The 20,561-nt window shown below is 41.3% G+C and overlaps 1 protein-coding gene across 4 annotated transcripts in view; it reads left to right on the forward strand.

The window, feature by feature from the left end:
- The window catches only part of NFAT5 (nuclear factor of activated T cells 5), a 146,280-nt gene that overhangs the window by 54,271 nt on the left and 71,448 nt on the right, over positions 1 to 20,561 (forward strand). Inside the window, exons 2-3 of one of the 4 annotated variants that reach the window (XM_048870697.2) lie at positions 14,706 to 14,767; positions 15,217 to 15,775. In XM_048870697.2, coding sequence (XP_048726654.1) covers positions 15,246 to 15,775 — 530 coding nt within the window. In that variant the 5' untranslated portion in view covers positions 14,706 to 14,767; positions 15,217 to 15,245. The remainder of the gene's footprint in view (positions 1 to 14,705; positions 14,768 to 15,216; positions 15,776 to 20,561) is intronic. The other 3 variants (XM_048870699.2, XM_048870695.2, XM_048870698.2) reach the window with 3 other exon arrangements.

Below are 20,561 nucleotides of genomic sequence, written 5' to 3' on the forward strand. Positions count from 1 at the left end.
GAAACTGTTTTGGGCATAATGTAAATTAAAATAACCAGCCTATCTTGAATCTGTGTGACTATTTTTTAATTGGTGAATTGGATTGCTTGATTATATTTACTGGGATGCTAGTTGTTTTCTCTATTAATACTTAACTTGCATTCTAGCTCCGCCATTCAGAGACAGGCATCGTGTGGTGGGTTGTGACAGTGTCTGTCAATAGTGAAGACAAATAGTGCCAGAGACACTTAACCCATCCAATCTCACCCAGGGTATAGGTCGGTCTTGTTTTCAGACTTCTTCATAAGTCTTTTTTTCTTTCTTTTTTTCTTTCTAAATAGTGGATTGATTGAAAACTAAACTTTTTTTGTAAAGTTTTTAACTTTACATTAGTAATACTAAAAGAAGAAAAGTAGAAACCCAAAGTTGGCATATGAGGTGTTAAAAGCAGGTTTGCAGCCACTTTGTAAGTTCTGGTTCATAACTTTTAAACCTTTGGCAACACCAGGGTTGATGCTTGAAATTATGTATGTAGCATCCTTCTGTTTTATTCTGAAAAAGTCAAATATTGCCAAGAATACAGCATGTAAGGTATATAAATAATACTCCTGGAGGGCCACACTCCGTGCATTAGGCCTATAAATAAGGCCCTATTTGAATTGCGGGATGATTGTCACAAAAATGTGGTTGAGTTGCAGACAAGACATGGACAATTGCGAAGAGGAAATAATGGGCCTTATTTGAAGTAATAAAGCCCATTATTATTTTTCTGCGATTTTTCTGCTGTCAGGGTCCCGGGGCTGAGAGCGGGGGCTCCTGCTGTCAGAATTGCGGTGGAAGCCTAATATTGAGGAATCTGCGATTTCCACTGTATCGCAAGTTAAGTAGGAGCTTACCTATAATGTCCCAAACTTTATCCTGTGTGTTGATGGAATTTTCATTTTTGTCACTAGTGGTTTTCTAACAGCCTGTAGTGGACCACATGGCACACATGCTAGGCCCTGAAAAATAAGGAGAGTTCTTAATGACTTCTTGTATGTAGTGAATGTTCATGCATAGGGGGTTGGAATACTTAAAAAAACAAAAAGATCTCGCATAGTTGCATTTAAAATCTTACAATTTCCACTGTGGGATGTGACTCACATTGCATGTCGGTAGTAAGGCATTTGTTTCTTTTTGAGGGTTTGTAAATTCTTGTAGTAGTGAAGGATTTCTTTGAAGAGAGTGAACAAGGATTTCATGGAACAAGGATTGGCTCCTCTTAAGCTATTTTCAAAGACTGCAACTCCCTCCATGGCAAGCAGTGATCATCTCACCCCCCATAATTATTTTAAAGGCTGAAAGTCTTGTTTGACTTCACAGAATTATAGAAATATATAATGTGGCCTTAGTCGGTAATTCAGGAGCTAATGTTTCTTTCCTTTTCAATAAACAAATTGTTGTAAAACAAAATCCAGCACTAATTTGTACATGGGGATGCTCTTAGCTTTGCATTCCCACTCTTCCTGATACTAGCCTGTGAATTTAGCAGCATGCATTTGTGCCACATGGACACTGCATCCCTTTTTCCCACTGTCTGCTTTCTGGTTGCTTTTTATTTTCAGAAAGAACCTAAATTATTCCAATTCCTAGAAAGAAGAAAATGAAAATAACACTGTTTTACTGCCCTGAAAGTGAGATCGTCACTTGGGACTAATAGGCAGCTTTCAGCTTGTTGGAAGCAAACATGAGTGAACTGATGCTATGACCAACTAGAAATTATGCATCAGTCCTTCTAGAAATAGTGCAGAGATATAGATGTTTGTTCTTGATTTTTATTATAAACTCCAGCACTGACCAAATATGTTAAGTTACAGTTCTTGGTTAGTTTAGGTTCTTTCATTTACAAACTATAGAACTGCATCTGACTATTAATGTGTAAATTGTGTTGCCTGAAAGAGAACAGGAAATGCCTTGTGTTAAAATGCTTGATCTGTATCAATCTGTTTGGCTTTATGCAGAAATATTTGCAGGAGTGGAGGCAACAGATTATGAAAGTTAGTTTCTTCATTTCTACTAACTTCATATCGAGTAGAAGTGAAGCTCAGAATAGCTTGAAGGGTTTTAGTTTCTAACAATGATCCACCATACTCTAATCTGAAAGGATTTAAATACAAAATACACTTGCAGACCTGTTTTATTAGCATTTATGGTCCCGTGGCTGCATACCCCATCAAAAAATGCACTTGGCTTATATCATATAAAATTTTAATTCTAAAATAATTTTAAGAAAATTGTAGCTAAGTCTTACTAATATTCAATCTTTATTTCAAATGTGCAAATACAGAATATAGTAACAATATCTAAGTAAACAAAATTTAATATTTGTGGGTTTTGGAAAGCACTGTTAAACCACAGGTAACTAAGCTATCAGATAAGAATAGTAGCCTAATGTGTCTCTACAGTGAATAATTTACACTCTAAATCAAAAAGAAAATGCTTAAATTGGGAAAGGCCTGTGTTTGTACTCTGATTTTGCAGGATACAAGTGGGGTTTTTCTGACATTCTGGTTGTTGTATGCTTGTCAAGGTTCCTTCCCCACTCTGAACTCTAGGGTACAGATGTGGGGACCTGCATGAAAGACCCCCTAAACTTCTTACCAGCTTAGGTTAAAAGCTGCCACCACCAAAGTGTTATACAAAGAACAGGGGAAGTGCCCACTTGGAAACGTCTCCCCCCAAAATATCCCCCCAAGCCTTACATGCCCTTTCCTGGGGAAGGCTTGATAAAAATCCTCACCAATTTGCATAGGTGAACACAGACCCAAACCCTTGGATCTTAAGAACAATGAAAAAGCAATCAGGTTCTTAAGAGAAGAATTTTTATTAAAGAAAAAGTAAAAGAATCACCTCTGTAAAATCAGGGTGGTAAATACCTTACAGGGTAATCAGATTCAAAACACAGAGAATCCCTCTAGGCAAAACCTTAAGTTACAGAAAGACACACAAACAGGAATATACATTCCATTCAACACAACTTATTTTATCAGCCATTTAAACAAAACAGAATCTAACTCATATCTAACTAGATTGCTTGCTAACTCTTTTTACAGGAGTTCTGACCTGCATTCCTGCTCTGGTCCTGGCAAAAGCATCACACAGACAGAGAGAACCTTTGTTTCTCCCCCTCTCCTTCCCCCCCCCCCAACTTTGAAAGTATCTTGTCTCCTCATTGGTCATTTTGGTCAGGTGCCAGCGAGGTTATCTTAGCTTCTTAACCCTTTACAGGTGAAAGGGTTTTTCCTCTGGCCAGGAGGGATTTAAAGGTGTTTACCCTTCCCTTTATATTTATGACAAGTCCCCCAAATCACAGGTAGGGTGAAACGCTGGCTGTGATTTCTTCCTGGAGCTCGAGGAGAAAACAGAGTTAATAAGACACCTGCACCTCTAAATATACTACCAAGTATATAAAGACTAACAATATTTTCCACATCTCAAGGATGATTTTAACCAGTTGATTCTGGGAAACTTTCACGGGAGAGTGCATCAGCCACTTTGTTAGAAGCTCCTGAGATGTGTTGGATGTCGAAATCAAAATCTTGGAGAGCTAAACTCCACCGAATATGTTTTTTGTTATTTCCCGTGGCAGTATGAAGCCACTCCAGCACACCATGGTCAGTTTGCAGGTGGAAACGCCGTCCCCAAATATATGGGCGTAGCTTTTCCAGAGCATAGACAATGGCGTAACATTCTCTTTCACTGACTGACCAATTGCTTTCCCTCTCAGACAGCTTCTTGCTGAGAAACACTACAGGATGGAATTCTTGATCCGGTCCTTCCTGCATTAAAACTGCTCCCACACCACGTTCGGACACATCTGTGGTTACTAGGAATGGTTTGTCAAAGTCTGGGGCCCTTAGCACAGGGTCAGACATGAGTGTCGCTTTAAGCTGGTTAAAGGCCTTCTGACACTCTTCGGTCCACTGAATGGCATTTGGCTGTTTTTTTTTGGTTAGGTCTGTCAGTGGGGTGGCAATTTGGCTGTATTGCGGTACAAATCACCTGTAATATCTGGCCAAGCCTAAGAAGGATTGGACCTGTTTCTTTGACTTTGGGACAGACCACTTTTGGATAGCATCCACTTTGGCCTGTAGGGGGTTGATAGTTCCTTGACCCACCTGGTATCCAAGGTAAGTCACTCTGTTTAGGCCTATTTGACACTTTTTAGCCTTAACAGTTAGTCCTGCCTCCCTTATGCGCTCGAAGACTTTTTGTAGATGTTCCAGGTGTTCTGCCCAGGAATCCGAAAATATGGCCACATCGTCAAGGTAGGCGACTGCATATTCTCCCAATCCTGCTAGGAGACCACCTACAAGTCTTTGGAAGTTGGCGGGTGCATTCCACAGCCCGAAAGGGAGTACACTAAATTCATACAGCCAGACATGTGTGGTGAAGGCTGACCTTTCCTTGGCGGATTCATCTAGCGGTACCTGCCAGTACCCCTTGGTTAAGTCCAAGGTAGAGATGAACTGGGCCCATCCCAGTTTCTCTAATAGTTCATATGTGCGTGGCATTGGATAGTTGTCTGGGCGAGTCACAGCATTTAGCTTATGGTAGTCCACGCAGAAACGTATCTCCCCATCTGGTTTCGGAACTAGAACCGCTGGAGATGCCCATGCACTGCCAGAGGGGCGGATTACCCCCATCTGTAGCATATCCCGGATCTCCCGGTCTATAGCAATTTTAGGAGTTTGAGGAGACACCCAGTAAGGTTGGACTTTAATTGGGTGAGCATTACCTGTGTCAATGGAGTGGTATGCCCGTTCAGTCAGTCCTAGGGTGGCTGAGAACGTCGGCGTGTAGCTAGTGCACAGCTCCTTGATCTGCTGTCGGTGCATATGCCCAAGGGTCATAGAATCATAGAATATAAGGGTTGGAAGGGACCCCAGAAGGTCATCTAGTCCAACCCCCTGCTCGAAGCAGGACCAATTCCCAGTTAAATCATCCCAGCCAGGGCTTTGTCAAGCCTGACCTTAAAAACCTCTAAGGAAGGAGATTCTACCACCTCCCTAGGTAACGCATTCCAGTGTTTCACCACCCTCTTAGTGAAAAAGTTTTTCCTAATATCCAATCTAAACCTCCCCCACTGCAGCTTGAGACCATTACTCCTCGTTCTGTCATCTGCTACCATTGAGAACAGTCTAGAGCCATCCTCTTTGGAACCCCCTTTCAGGTAGTTGAAAGCAGCTATCAAATCCCCCCTCATTCTTCTCTTCTGCAGGCTAAACAATCCCAGCTCCCTCAGCCTCTCCTCATAAGTCATGTGTTCCAGACCCCTAATCATTTTTGTTGCCCTTCGCTGGACTCTCTCCAATTTATCCACATCCTTCTTGTAGTGTGGGGCCCAAAACTGGACACAGTACTCCAGATGAGGCCTCACCAATGTCGAATAGAGGGGAACGATCACGTCCCTCGATCTGCTCGCTATGCCCCTACTTATACATCCCAAAATGCCATTGGCCTTCTTGGCAACAAGGGCACACTGCTGACTCATATCCAGCTTCTCGTCCACTGTCACCCCTAGGTCCTTTTCTGCAGAACTGCTGCCTAGCCATTCGGTCCCTAGTCTGTAGCTGTGCATTGGGTTCTTCCGTCCTAAGTGCAGGACCCTGCACTTATCCTTATTGAACCTCATCAGATTTCTTTTGGCCCAATCCTCCAATTTGTCTAGGTCCTTCTGTATCCTATCCCTCCCCTCCAGCGTATCTACCACTCCTCCCAGTTTAGTATCATCCGCAAATTTGCTGAGAGTGCAATCCACACCATCCTCCAGATCATTTATGAAGATATTGAACAAAACCGGCCCCAGGACCGACCCTTGGGGCACTCCACTTGATACCGGCTGCCAACTAGACATGGAGCCATTGATAACTACCCGTTGAGCCCGACAATCTAGCCAGCTTTCTACCCACCTTGTAGTGCATTCATCCAGCCCATACTTCCTTAACTTGCTGACAAGAATACTGTGGGAGACCGTGTCAAAAGCTTTGCTAAAGTCAAGAAGCAATACATCCACTGCTTTCCCTTCATCCACAGAACCAGTAATCTCATCATAGAAGGCGATTAGATTAGTCAGGCATGACCTTCCCTTGGTGAATCCATGCTGACTGTTCCTGATCACTTTCCTCTCATGCAAGTGCTTCAGGATTGATTCTTTGAGGACCTGCTCCATGATTTTTCCAGGGACTGAGGTGAGGCTGACTGGCCTGTAGTTCCCAGGATCCTCCTTCTTCCCTTTTTTAAAGATTGGCACTACATTAGCCTTTTTCCAGTCATCCGGGACTTCCCCGGTTCGCCACGAGTTTTCAAAGATAATGGCCAATGGCTCTGCAATCACAGCCGCCAGTTCCTTCAGCACTCTCGGATGCAACTCGTCCGGCCCCATGGACTTGTGCACGTCCAGCTTTTCTAAATAGTCCCTAACCACCTCTATCTCCACAGAGGGCTGTCCATCTCTTCCCCATTTTGTGATGCCCAGCGTAGCAGTCTGGGAGCTGACCTTGTTAGTGAAAACAGAGGCAAAAAAAGCATTGAGTACATTAGCTTTTTCCACATCCTCTGTCACTAGTTTGCCTCCCTCATTCAGTAAGGGGCCCACACATTCCTTGGCTTTCTTCTTGTTGCCAACATACCTGAAGAAACCCTTCTTGTTACTCTTGACATCTCTGGCTAGCTGCAGCTCCAGGTGCGATTTGGCCCTCCTGATAACATTCCTACATGCCCGAGCAATATTTTTATACTCTTCCCTGGTCATATGTCCAACCTTCCACTTCTTGTAAGCTTCTTTTTTATGTTTAAGATCCGCTAAGATTTCACCATTAAGCCAAGCTGGTCGCCTGCCATATTTACTATTCTTTCGACTCATTGGGATGGTTAGTCCCTGTAACCTCAACAGGGATTCCTTGAAATACAGCCAGCTCTCCTGGACTCCTTTCCCCTTCAAGTTAGTCCCCCAGTCATGGAGAGGTTCACCTCTTCCACGCCACCAGCACTTTTCCCTTCATAGTAGACACCTTCAGGCCACTCAGTGTCATCTCCTCTCTGGGCTATAAACTGACAAATCTTTAATTCTCTGGAATAAAAGGGCTTTAGAGAATTAATATGGTACACCTTAGGCTTTCGGTTGGAGGTGGGGAATGCTATGAGATAATTAACAGCTCCCAGGTGCTCTTGGACCATGAATGGCCCTTCCCATGACGCTTCCATTGTATGGGCCTGGAGCGCCTTTAAGACCATGACCTGGTCCCCTACTTTGAAGGACCACTCTCTGGCATGTTTATCATACCAGGCTTTTTGCTCTTTTTGAGCATCCTGTAGGTTTTCTTTAGCAAGGGCTGAAGAGGTTCGGAGGGTGTTTTGTAGGTTGGTTACAAAGTCCAGAATGTTAGTTTCTGGAGAAGGTGTAAACCCCTCCCATTGCTGCTTCACCAACTGTAATGGCCCCTTAACCTCGCGGCCATATACAAGTTCAAATGGTGAAAACCCTAAACTGGGATGTGGTACAGCTCTGTAGGCAAAGAGCAACTGCTGCAACACTAGGTCCCAATCATTGGAGTGCTCATTTACGAATTTATGTATCATGGCCCCCAAAGTTCCATTAAATTTCTCCACCAGGCCATTTGTTTGATGAAGGTAAGGGGTGGCAACCAAGTGATTGACCCCATGAGCTTCCCAAAGGCTTTTCATAGTTCCTGCCAGGAAATTAGTTCCTGATCTGTGAGGATGTTGGAGGGCCAAGCTACCCTGGCAAAAATGTCTGCTAGTGCCTGGCACACACTTTTAGCCCTGGTGTTGCTTAGAGCTATTGCTTCCGGCCATCGGGTGGCAAAATCCATGAAAGTCCGTATGTACTGCTTCCCTCTGGGTGTCTTTTTCGGAAAAGGACCCAGAATATCCAGAGCTACTCGCTGAAATGGAACTTCAGTGATGGGGAGTGGCTGGAGAGAGGCTTTGACCTGGTCTTGGGGTTTTCCCACTCTTTGGCATACCTCACAAGACAGGACATAAGTAGAAACATCCTTGCCCATTCCCTTCCAGTGGAATGACCTCCCCAAATGGTCTTTGGTCCTGTTCACCCCAGCATGACGACTAGAGCTTGACCCCCGGTACTTAGTTGGAACTACCAACTGTCTCTGAGGATGCCAGTCTTCCTGGTATCCACCAGAAAGAGTTTCCTTGTATAAAGTCCTCTTTCTATAACAAACCTGGATCGATTAGAAGAGCTGAGAGGCGGTGGGTTGCTCCACGCCGCCGTCAAAGCTCTCTGGAGGCTTTCATCTGCTTCCTGTTCAGTCTGGAACTGTTCCCTGGATGCTGGAGACACCAGTTCCTCATTGGATTGTGGACCTAGGCTTGGTCCCCCTGGAAGCGATGTGGGGGATGGGGCTGTTTCTGTTGACTGTGAACCGCTCTCCACTGGTACACTATGTTGGGGTTCAGGCTCCAGCTGAGCCTCTGGTGTAGGGTTATCAGCTGCTGCCGGTTCAGGTTCAGTGGGGCCCTCTGGTGTTGGGGTTGCAAGTACTGGATTCAGTGCGGGCAATGGTTCAGTTGCTGGTTGTTCCACCGGTTCCGGTTCTGGGGCTGGCTCTGTCTGGGTCTCTGGGATTGGATCCACTGCTGCTGTTGCAGACGTTGGCGTGGGGTCCGGTTCCATCACCTGTGACCAGGTCCTGGTAGAAGTTTCCGGAACAGAGCTAGGCGTGATGACTTGCTTAGCCTGGCTACGGGTGACCATTCCCACCCTCTTGGCTAGCTTCACATGATTGGCCAAGTCTTCCCCCAACAGCATGGGGATGGGATAATTGTCATATACTGAAAAAGTCCACGTTCCTGACCAGCCCTTGTACTGGACAGGCAACTTGGCTGTAGGCAAATTGAAAGAGTTGGACTTGAAGGGTTGAATTGTCACTTGGATCTCTGGGTTGATTAAATTGGGGTCCACTAAGGAAGCATGGGGAGCCGACACTTTTGCTCCGGTGTCCCTCCACACGGTGACCTTCTTCCTGCCTACACTCACAGTTTCCCTCCGCTCCCAGGATATCTGGGAGGTATCTGGGCCTGAGGACCTCTGGTGTGATTCCGGTGCAATGAACTGTAATCTGTTGGGGTTCTTGGGGCAGTTGGCCTTCATATGCCCCGGCTCGTTACATTTAAATCATCATCCAGCTGACGGGTCACTGGGGCGAGGTGGGTTGCTGGAGAACGGTGTGGCAGGACGATAAGGTGCCTGGAGTATTCCTTAGTGTGTAGTTGGGGCCTTGGGCTGCCCCCGGTAGTAGGGTGTGGTCTGAGGGTGTCCATTCTGGTATCTGCTCTAACTGCGACCAGAGTTGTTCCTCTCTCCTCCCTCCACCCATTTTGTTCTGGCTTGCCCTGCCTCTCTGGTGGTCTGGGACTGCTCGTATCGATCAGCATAAGAAGCAGGACTTTCTGCTGAGTCCATTTCCTTATCCCATAAACACTGTTTTATTTCCTCCTTGGACATATTCAGGAATTGCTCCTGAGTTATCAAATCACACATTCCTTCAAAGCTGCTAACACCCCTTCCTTGGACCCATTTATCTAACAGATCCTTCATCTGGTTTGATAAGCCACATTACTTAGTCCAGGCCCTCTCTTAAGGGTTCGGAATTTTACTCTATACATTTCAGGTGTAATTTGAAATTGCTTTAAAACTAAATCCTTGAACTTATTATAGTTAGAAGCCTCATCAATAGGCATCTTATTGAATATGTCCAGAGCTCTTCCAGTCAATTTTGCGATCAAGGTGGTCATCTTGTGAGCTTCAGGAATTTTATGGAGTGCGCACAGTCTCTCAAAGGTGAGAAAATATTCAGCAATATCACTGGATTCATCATACTGTGGACACAGTCGCTCCCATTTGTGGATTGTTGGGGAAGGATGGTTAGGGTTATCCAGTAGATTCCGCTCAGCCCTTACCTTCTCCAACTCCAGTTCATGCTTCCTCTCTTTTTTCTTCTCCTCCATTTCTTTTTCCTTTGCCTCCATAGCTCTCCTGTGGGCAGTCTCTTTGGCTGTTTCTGCCTTGGGCTCTGTCATGTTTGCCTCTCTGTTTTTAACTAACTGTACACCGGAGGGTTAGAAATAAAACAAACAAACAAAGAAAAACTTGGCTTGTCAAAAAAAAAAAAAAGAGGTTGTGCTGTACCTGGATACCGATGTTCTCTGATAGTGATTGTCAGCCTGCGGGAAAAATCCTTTTAAAAAAAAAAACCTTACACCTTTGTCTCCAGGCAAAGAGACAGAAAAACCCTCTAGTTGCTCCTAGCTAAAAAAAAAAAACCCCACCTCTTCAGGTCTGTGAAGAACTTGTGAATTTCCCTGCAGGAGGTTAACTACCCTGCCTTTAGGTAGAGAAAACTCCAGCTCACAAAAGACAAATCCCTTTTGTTATGCTTGTTGCTTTGTCCCCTTTTACAAAACCCTTTAAAATCTTTTAAAATCCTTCTTTTAATCCTTCTGTGTTTCTGGTTTAAAAACAAAATCTCAAAATGATTTCAGATTAATCCCACCGCTCTGCTACCATGTCAAGGTTCCTTCCCCACTCTGAACTCTAGGGTACAGATGTGGGGACCTGCATGAAAGACCCCCTAAGCTTCTTCTTACCAGCTTAGGTTAGAAGCTGCCACCACCAAAGTGTTATACAAAGAACAGGGGAAGTGCCCACTTGGAAACGTCTCCCCCCAAAATATCCCCCCACGCCTTACATGCCCTTTCCTGGGGAAGGCTTGATAAAAATCCTCACCAATTTGCATAGGTGAACACAGACCCAAACCCTTGGATCTTAAGAACAATGAAAAAGCAATCAGGTTCTTATGAGAAGAATTTTTATTAAAGAAAAAGTAAAAGAATCACCTCTGTAAAATCAGGATGGTAAATACCTTCCAGGGTAATCAGATTCAAAACATAGAGAATCCCTCTAGGCAAAACCATAAGTTACAAAAAGACACACAAACAGAAATATACATTCCATTCAGCACAACTTATTTTATCAGCCATTTAAACAAAACAGAATCTAACTCATATCTAACTAGATTGCTTACTAACTCTTTACAGGAGTTCTGACCTGCATTCCTGCTCTGGTCCTGGCAAAAGCATCACACAGACAGAGAGAACCTTTGTTTCTCCCCCTCTCCTTCCCCCCCCCCCATCTTGTCTCCTCATTGGTCATTTTGGTCAGGTGCCAGCAAGGTTATCTTAGCTTCTTAACCCTTTACAGGTGAAAGGGTTTTTCCTCTGGCCAGGAGGGATTTAAAGGTGTTTACCCTTCCCTTTATATTTATGACAATGCTCAATTCCTGTATTCTTGGGAACAATTTCTTTTTCTGTTGGATAATTTCTGAAAAGGTAGGAAATGGAAAAATGCTCTCAAGTTTTAAAACAGGACCAATGAAGATTAAAGTATTGAAAACTTGGAATAAAGAATGTTTAAATGCAGCATATTCAACCAAGGGATCCCTTTTGTGTATAAGATATATGCATAGATTGTCACTGGCTCCAAATATATTTAGAGTTAAAAAACACAATGAAATTATGTAAAATATGTTGATTTGTTATTCATTATAGTAACTTCATGAATTCATACCTGGCTGATCATACTTGTTTACACTTTAAACTAGGAAGAGGATAAATTGGCTGGAGACCTATTTGCTCTACCTCTAAACACGAAATACTTGCATTATTTTTAGTAGTGGCATAACTTGAAATGTTTAGAAAGCACATTTACACTGATTTATCCTCAAAAATACATTTCAAATTTGCCTGGATTTGTATAAGGGCAGAAAATAAATGATCTGCTTCTGTGATTGATGTGATCCTCGTGCTGCTGTTTGTATATTTTTGAGGTATGATCGGAAAAACACTGAACTTCACAAAGCTATACATATATTTTAACAGTTGCATATTAACGGATGATATTTGAATACTTTTGAGAATATATAGCAAAAGAGAAGGATATTTGGATTGTATTAAACAGTATTCGTTTAGCTTGCCATTTGTTTCCCTCATTACCAATACACAGGACATCCCTGCTAATTGGAATACAGTGCAACTGGTCCCTCTAGGAGAATATATATTTCCTTCAAATTCTCTTAAAAATACAGAGGAAATTTGTTTTGGAACCTGGTAGTATTTATGATTAAAGTTTGAAATATTGTTCGCTGGTGACCTCAGACAGCATTACCAGCTATTTTGCTTTGTGCTAATAAATAATATTGTTTACATCAGGGATCAGCAACCTTTGGCACGCAGCCCGTCAGGGAAAGCCGTTGGCGGGCCCGGACGGTTTGTTTACCTGCAGCGTCCGCAGGTTCAGCCCGTCGCAGCTCCCACTGGCCGCGGTTCACCATTCCAGGCCAATGGGGGCTGTGGGAAGCGGCGCGGACTGAGGGATGTGCTGGCCACTGCTTCCCGCATCCCCCAGCAGCTTTCTCTGATGGGCCGCGTGCCAAAGGTTTTTTCCACAAAAATTAAGATAAAATTCATCTGTTGGGTTTCTAGGGTTTCTATTTTAGATGCAGGATATGATCACCGTTTGGTATACCTGTCCCAGTGCAGACTTGCATGTATAAAGTGCTAAATTCTGCTGCTTTGTTTTTTTACATGAATGCTTCTTTAGAAGAGCTCATTTTAATGTTTACTTCAATATTTGCTACAAAACGTTTCCACAAGTAATCCTTAACACTAAATTCTGCAGAAGGCTGATCACCTTTATCCCAATTTTAGAACTTTGTTATGTGACTCAAGGGTCAGCTGTGTAATTGTTTATTATTCCAGTTAAAATGTTTGTCATGGGCAGGGATCCATGACATGTTCATATTCTGCATTCTGGATGTGCATGGTGTTTCGTTCAATCTGTAAATGGATTGACACCTAAGAAGGGAAAATGTTGCTCTGCTGCAGGACCAGTCTGCAGCATTATTGCTGAATGCTTCATGTATTCCACTTGCAAACCTTGCATGCAGCACACGTGCCGGGTGCGTGCTGCACACTCTTATTTCTATGTGGGTGAGTTTACAAATACTAAATGGAAACTAATGCTGTTGCCGCTAACTAAACAAGGTAAAAACATGTATGGTAGCAATATTTCTCAGCTCAAAGTGGTTGCAAATCAGCTCCTAAATATTGTCACTGAAATTAATATCTAGATGAAGAAGTTTTTTCCAATTTTATAAATGTTTCTACAGAAGAAGCATTGTATTAATGCATGCTACAAAACAGATAAATTTGTCTTTAAATTTGAATGCAGTTCACAGTGACTGAATCTTCCAGCTTCAGCCACTACATTTACCAAGGAACAAACTGGAAAATGGAACTGGTATCATTCAGCTTGTCCAGGAGGTGGAGGAAGGGAGTCTCTTTCTACATAGCCAAAAGAGTAATTTATTGATAAACTGTACTGACAAGTAAATTTCTCTTAAAACTTAACCACAGATAGGGATTATTTTTCATTTCACTTGGAACAGAAAAACATCTAAGTTTTTTTTGTTTTAAAAACAGCCTTCATTTTTAATGACTCTTCATATGGTTCTGATGCTTCAATTTTAATCACAAATACACTGGGGTTTTGTATGATTTTCTCATTTTTACTATACCTGAAAATAAATATTCACTTCATGGTTAAACAAAAAACTGTGTTTTCCCCTTTTTTAATTCTCTGAGATTTCCTCAGCGTGGTCCAAGATGGTTAGAATACAGATTAATTAACTGAATTTCCACATTATGGAAATAATTTCATCATTTGAGTGGCTTATCAGAGACTCCTGTCTTTGGATTTAAAACCCCTCAAAAAACCTAACTTCCTCCTTACAGCAGATATTACTCTTTGCACTGCAATAATGACTATTCAGCTATGATATTCCAGTGTAGGTTTATTTCCCTTTGAAGTTTGTGGTGGTGGTATTTTTGCTTGAGTTTTGGTGTGGTCAGCACTATAAAAACAGAAGAAAATAGTTCCTTCCCTGGAGGCTTTACAATCTGATGTAAAACGTGAAGTTCTGTGAGTTGTTCTGCAATAAGCTACTATCATTGAAAACATCTACTTGAATTTTAACCTTCTTTGTTTTTGTTAACTTGCTGATTGATATGTCAAGTTTTGAGAGATTTATTTTAAAAAAAATCTTTAGCAGAAATGACCCTGTTGCTCTTCAAAAATCTTCTGTTTTTGTTGTTGTTGTTGTTGAACCCTTAGTCCTGCTTTCCTGTATCAAGGGCAGTCTGATCTGTAGGGTTCCCAGTTTAGTTAGTCAAATAATTTTTGCTAGAGTAGGTGGGTAGATAGGTGTAGGACTCTATTAATGTCTCTGAGGACACTGAGGCATGATTGAACTAAGAGTTCTGTCCCCTCATTGGTTCTATATGGCTTTTAACTCTGTATTTAAGGGGACCAGCTAACAAGTTCTTGGGAGATGGGGGTATGTAATCTGATGATGACTTCTTCAGCCTCTGAGTTCCTAGTGGCCTTTTATCTTTCCATGCTCAGCATGCTACAAATCAGTTTTGTCCCTGTTCTGAACCTACACAATAAACAACCCATATAATAGTGACTGGTACCAGTTCCATTTTGCCTACAGTTCAGTTGATTTTATATTTTATTTCTCATTTTATAATTGATATCTGGAATCAGCAGCAATTTTCTCATTTATTTTCTCATATTTTTATTCCAGGATTTGCCTCTGAAGCAGGGAGTGTCTGCATTAAAAATGACCTGTAGTTCTCTGCTTCATAGGTTAGAAACTTATTTTAATATTTTGTGGCTAAGCACAGTCCCGTCTTTTCAAAAAATTCTAATAATGAATGGTTTAATTGGCATTGAATGTGGACTACAGGCATACATTTTGCATTGGGGTTTCCATTGTTTTAGATAAAATGATTAGTCCAGTTGAAGCAATAAAAGCCTTGTTGTTTTCTTGCAGCCTTTTTTATGACCTAAAGTTAACTAAAAACGTAACTGATTATCGTTCAAAAGTTTAAGTACCATTTGGACACTTCAAAAATAATATTGTATTGCTTAGACCTTGTATTGCTTGAAGCATTTACATTTTCAAACTTACCAAATTCCAAATTTTCATTTGGGGGAAAAATCAGTTCACAAATCACATTATTTCAATGGGACTGCTATAGCCAGCACAGGTGCAAACATGTATCTTGTATTTACTTCTGAATTGTACACCGCAGATGCTTCTTCAGCTCCCTCCTCTTCCTCCATGGGCGGTGCTTGCAGCTCCTTTACCACCTCTTCCAGTCCTACCATTTACTCTACCTCAGTCACCGACAGCAAGGCTATGCAAGTGGAGAGCTGCTCCTCAGTCGTGGGGGTAAGTAACCGAGGGGTAAGTGAAAAGCAGTTAACCAGTAACACAGTCCAGCAGCAACAATCAATGCCGAAGAGACATACAGTCCTGTACATCTCACCACCACCTGAGGATTTGCTGGATAACAGTCAGATGTCCTGCCAAGATGAAGGGTGTGGATTGGAATCAGAGCAGAGCTGCATTATGTGGATGGAGGATTCCCCCTCCAACTTCAGTAACATGAGCACCAGTTCCTACAATGATAACACTGAGGTGCCACGTAAATCACGCAAACGAAATCCAAAGCAGAGGCCAGGGATCAAACGTCGAGACTGTGAAGGATCCAGCATGGATATATTTGATGCCGACAGTGCCAAAGCGCCTCACTATGTCCTTTCTCAGCTCAGCACGGACAGCAAAGGCAACTCAAAAGCAGGAAATGGGTTGGTATCTACATTTTTTAAAGTTCTATCACCATATGTAACACCAAGCTAATAAAACATACTCCTGACTTTTCTCAAGTGTTCTACTCAGGTTTTCACATAAACACAGCCTCTCCTTCCCTTTTATATCTTAGCTCATAAGTTTCTTCTAAAATTGCTAAGCTTTACAGAGAAGTAAAGCTAAGATTTATTGCAATATAACATATTCTAGGCTTAGTTAGTTATTCAGTCCAGTACTGGTGAGATTATCCAAGTTTTTTTCCCCAGTGGATTGAGATTCCCAAAGGATAGAAAGCTTTTCAATTCTATGGCTCCATTTGTAAAAAGTCTATTTAAAAAGAGCTATAAGTACTGAAGAGATCTTACAACTGTTCTACACTGTCTTCCTAAAAATACCTTGTTCAGATTTTTATGTGAGGATCTCAGTTGATACATTTTATCTGCTTCTGTCTGTCTTTCTATTTATCAAATAGAGAGAGCGATGGATATAGAAGTTAATTGCTTGTTACGATTTTTCAGCATTTAAATTAACACGTCTTCTTTCACTTTTTATTTGATAAAATGTTAAGATTATATGCTGAACCAAATTTTGTTTTTCATGTGAACTCACTTCTGTATTTGATTTTCAGAAATAAATCTCTAATCCTGTTTCTCTCTGTGCTTCTGGGTTGTGTGCATGTGTGTGTTCGTATGTGGGCAAGCCTGGGTGGTGGTCTCTCATCTCTACCACTTCACACAGTTTACTAAATACATTTCAGTAGTTGCTTTAGAGAGAGAAAACGTCCATGAGTTTACAATAGTTTGTTGGGGGGTTTTTTGTTTGTTTTTTTTTTATCTGTGGCTTCTTTAGTACTTAGTTTTATACTGCAGTCAAGTGGGTAGATTTATTTTTTACTTTTATGTATGTGCTTGCAATGTGTTCTAATGTTCATCACTGGAATGGTGAACATTAAAATATGACTGACTGGAAAGATGAGCTTTTCATATTCCTAAGGGAAACAGCCTTTAGTCTGTGTTCCCAGGGTCATTGCAGTTCCATACTTAAAATGTTGCTTTGAGAAAGTGATTCTAAGAAACTCTCCAGAGTGGCCTGCGGCTTCATGGTAGATATCTCATTTGGTAAGATGAGAACCAGGCTCAACAAAGGATGCAGAGTAAACATTGCCACCCAGTCTTTTCCTCTTGCCTTCTGCAAAAAAGTACTTGATCAATGGAACAGTTTTTTGTCTGTTTACCACAAATGGTCTAGACGTATAAGTGAAACAGTCCAACATCCTGGTGATAAGTTCACCAGGAAAAATTTATAATACTGTGAAATTTTAAGTATTTAAAATTGATTTGTAGCTTCTCAGATTAATAAATAAATTGTTTGGAAAGCTAGAAAACAAGGTTGCACCAAGCTTACAGGAAAGAAGGCAATTATCAGTTACCATGGAAAGAAGTGCTCTTCCTGTAGACAAGAATTGTGTGTGCATAGAAGTTTTCTCCAGACAGGGAGCACAGGTTTAGTAAGCTGCAGACATGTGACCTCTGTAGCTTTAATAATGAAGAAACTAGCAAAATGTTCATTACTACCATAACAGGAGCTAAGCAGCATGCATTAGTAAAGGAAAGGTTATGTTTATATAGCCATAACCTTTTGGAACATTGGGAACAAGGTTGATTATAGTAGTATGCATTATACAATATATCTAGATTGTAAGAAGAAAATTAATAAAGTTCCAGGTAGCAGATTCTAGTTAAAAGTAGATGCTTTAGTATCAGAAGTGGGTAGTACACCAGACCCTTGCTAGAACGTGCGTCTATATAGCGCAAATTCACACACAACGCAGTTGCAGCCATGGATCCGAAATTTAGTTAGTTTAATTGGAATTCATTTTAATGCGGTCCCCGCGTTAACGCAGTACCACGCATGGATCCCAAATCCCGTGTTCTAGCAAATGTCCGGTGTATAAAGAAATGGGCTGCAGGGGGACATCTATGTCTAGAGTACAGAGATGCAGCACTACAAACATAGATTGTAGGAGTGACTGTAGATTTTTGCTTTTCTGCCTGGTGGAGCTCAGACAAGTTAGTTGACTCACATTTTGGCATCAGGAGAAGAGGGAGGATGATGACATTTGTTATATTTGCTAATTCATGCAATTGAAATACTAGCTGCCTCAGAAGAGACTTCTAATCTTCTGTCAGAGCTAGGGGAAAAAAGCCCACTTCCATAGAAACTGTGAAGAGAGTTTGTGAAAGCCTTTTTAAAAGGCTTTGATTTTTGATGATTTTCCAGGGCAAACAGGAGGATTCCTGTTCCTCCATTGGAATCATGCCAAGTCTCGGTCTCACTATTAGTCTCAAGTCTTCATTTGGACCAGCTATGGTTCAGATGGCACACATTTTAAGTTATCAGGACAATGAAGAAACAAAACAAAAATAGAATGTTGAGATATTGAGTAGGCATCATGGAATGTGTTCTAATAAAAGCATTTGGCTTTGGCAGTTCGTTTGAGTGTCCATGCCAGCCTTGAATGTCCATGCCAGTCAGAATGATTTGTTTGGTTCTGATACCCATTAAGCTAATTAATAAATAAGTATATGTAAAATATTGCTGTTGCTGTTTGCACAGGCATAGAAAATGGAATGCCACTGATTCTGGGAGTAAAAGGTAACTGAATTTAGAAGGACAGTGTAGAAATACCAGCTCTCCTTTATAGTTGGGAACAGGGACAAATGAGAGGGATTCCAGTGAAATATTTAAAATTCCTCTCTAATATAGGTAATTAGATTGTAAATAATAACCATAATTTTAAGAGACTCTTAAGGGGAAAACATGCCAAATAATTGGCAATCAGTACCTCTTCAAAGAAAAATAACACAGTATATGTGGAGTATTTTACCAAGCAAGATAACTCAGGATTCAAAGGTAGAATAATTAAAGAAAACACATAGGTAACCTGGGGAGGCCAAAGTATTAAATGTGTATATACTTTTAATAGGTCACATGTCTGTCTCTCCTTCCCATCAATTCCTATGATCTTAGTGTCCTTCATTAATCTGTTTAGCTGGAATTCTGAGTGTGAGAGATCAAAATGTGTGACCCATATGTTTCTGTATTGAGAATTCTCTTGTGACATAGGTAATTAGGTGAGCTGTAAAGGCAAAGAAATGTGAATCCCAATCTCAGAGCTCTGAACAATATGACTATACTTTCATAATAATTAGATTGCTTAACATTCCTTTTCTGATTCCCATGTTTAATTACATGATTTAAAATTCTGGATGTCATGAAAAGCAGAGAAAATGTAGTGACTCAAAACTTAACATCATTCTTTCAACTGCTAGTATACTGCAGTAATTTCCTAACAAACTATGGAGAACTGATAATCTAAAATCCTTGAATGTAGTTAGTATTTTTGGTTAACTAGGACAGTAGTGTAAATCATACTGCTCTCTACATTTGTTTACTTAGTGTTTCATTGAACTTGTGTAGATTGTTCCAACTGGAAGAGGGTTTCTGTAGAATAAAAAAACTGGGTGAAAATAAAACGGAAGGGGTTTTTGTGGTAATAGGCTGTTTGGCTACACTGAAGCTGAATAATAAGGATTTCTTGCCATAAAATGGTACTATTGCAATTTGTATGCTTTTATAACCTCTAAGTTCTACATCTTTTAATTTGAAAGCAAGCCTACAAAACAGGTCTGGTGAAGCACTTTGGGATTCTGTGCTAAGATTGAATAAATAACGGGCTCAGAGGACAGTTTGACTCTTGAGAGGTTAAATTTCATAAATACACAAAATTAAGTTTCTGCAGCCCTTGATAAATCATCCAGTAGATGCTTAGTCAGAAGATTTACTTTCATACTTTTTGCAAGTGTTCAAGGGTCTTGCAAGATTTGGTATAGCTGAGAGCATGATGGATGAAATCTTGTGAAAAATCAGATGTAGCAGTATTAAGGGAAAAACTTGCACTCTTCTCTACAGCAATGAAGGCCTGTCTTGTAGCAAAACTACTGTGGTTCAGCTATACAGGAGTTAGGCAAGGAGTTGGGGAAGCCTGTAAAGAAGATAAGGAGTACTTGTGGCACCTTAGAGACTAACCAATTTATTTGAGCATAAGCTTTCGTGAGCTACAGCTCACTTCATCGGATGCATACTGTGGAAAGTGTAGAAGATCTTTTTATATACACACAAAGCATGAAAAAATCTTCTACACTTTCCACAGTATGCATCCAATGAAGTGAGCTGTAGCTCACGAAAGCTTATGCTCAGATAAATTGGTTAGTCTCTAAGGTACCACAAGTACTCCTTTTCTTTTTGCAAATACAGACTAACACGGCTGTTACTCTGAAACCTGTAAAGAAGATGTGCATTTCCTGTAGATTATGGAGCCTTGCTCTGTGGTATTGTACAGTGAGAATTTCAGGCTGGATACTTTGCAGATCCACCATTGTGTAAATCCATGGGCCATCACCTCTTCCAATCAGAGTGTAAATAGCCTCTCCAGGTTTAAGGCTGGCAAAGTTCCCAGGAAATAGGTCCACCATCAGTGAATGGCCTTGAGGAAGAAGAGGTTTCCTTTCCTTCCCCAGCCAAATTGCTAACGAGGGAATCTCACACTTTCCCTTTTTTCAGGCTATCCACACACTCAAGAAGGCAACACTGGCTAGTTGACATTTAGACGGTTTCTTCACAGCCATAATTGCAGAAACTAATTGTTGATACAGTTAAAACGTACATTCTGCATAAACTGATTAAGCCCTCTCCCAGCCTACCCCAGTTGCCAGGGGAATAGTT

This window comes from Caretta caretta, chromosome 12 (assembly GCF_965140235.1).
Source record: "Caretta caretta isolate rCarCar2 chromosome 12, rCarCar1.hap1, whole genome shotgun sequence".
Classification (NCBI taxonomy): domain Eukaryota; kingdom Metazoa; phylum Chordata; order Testudines; family Cheloniidae; genus Caretta; species Caretta caretta.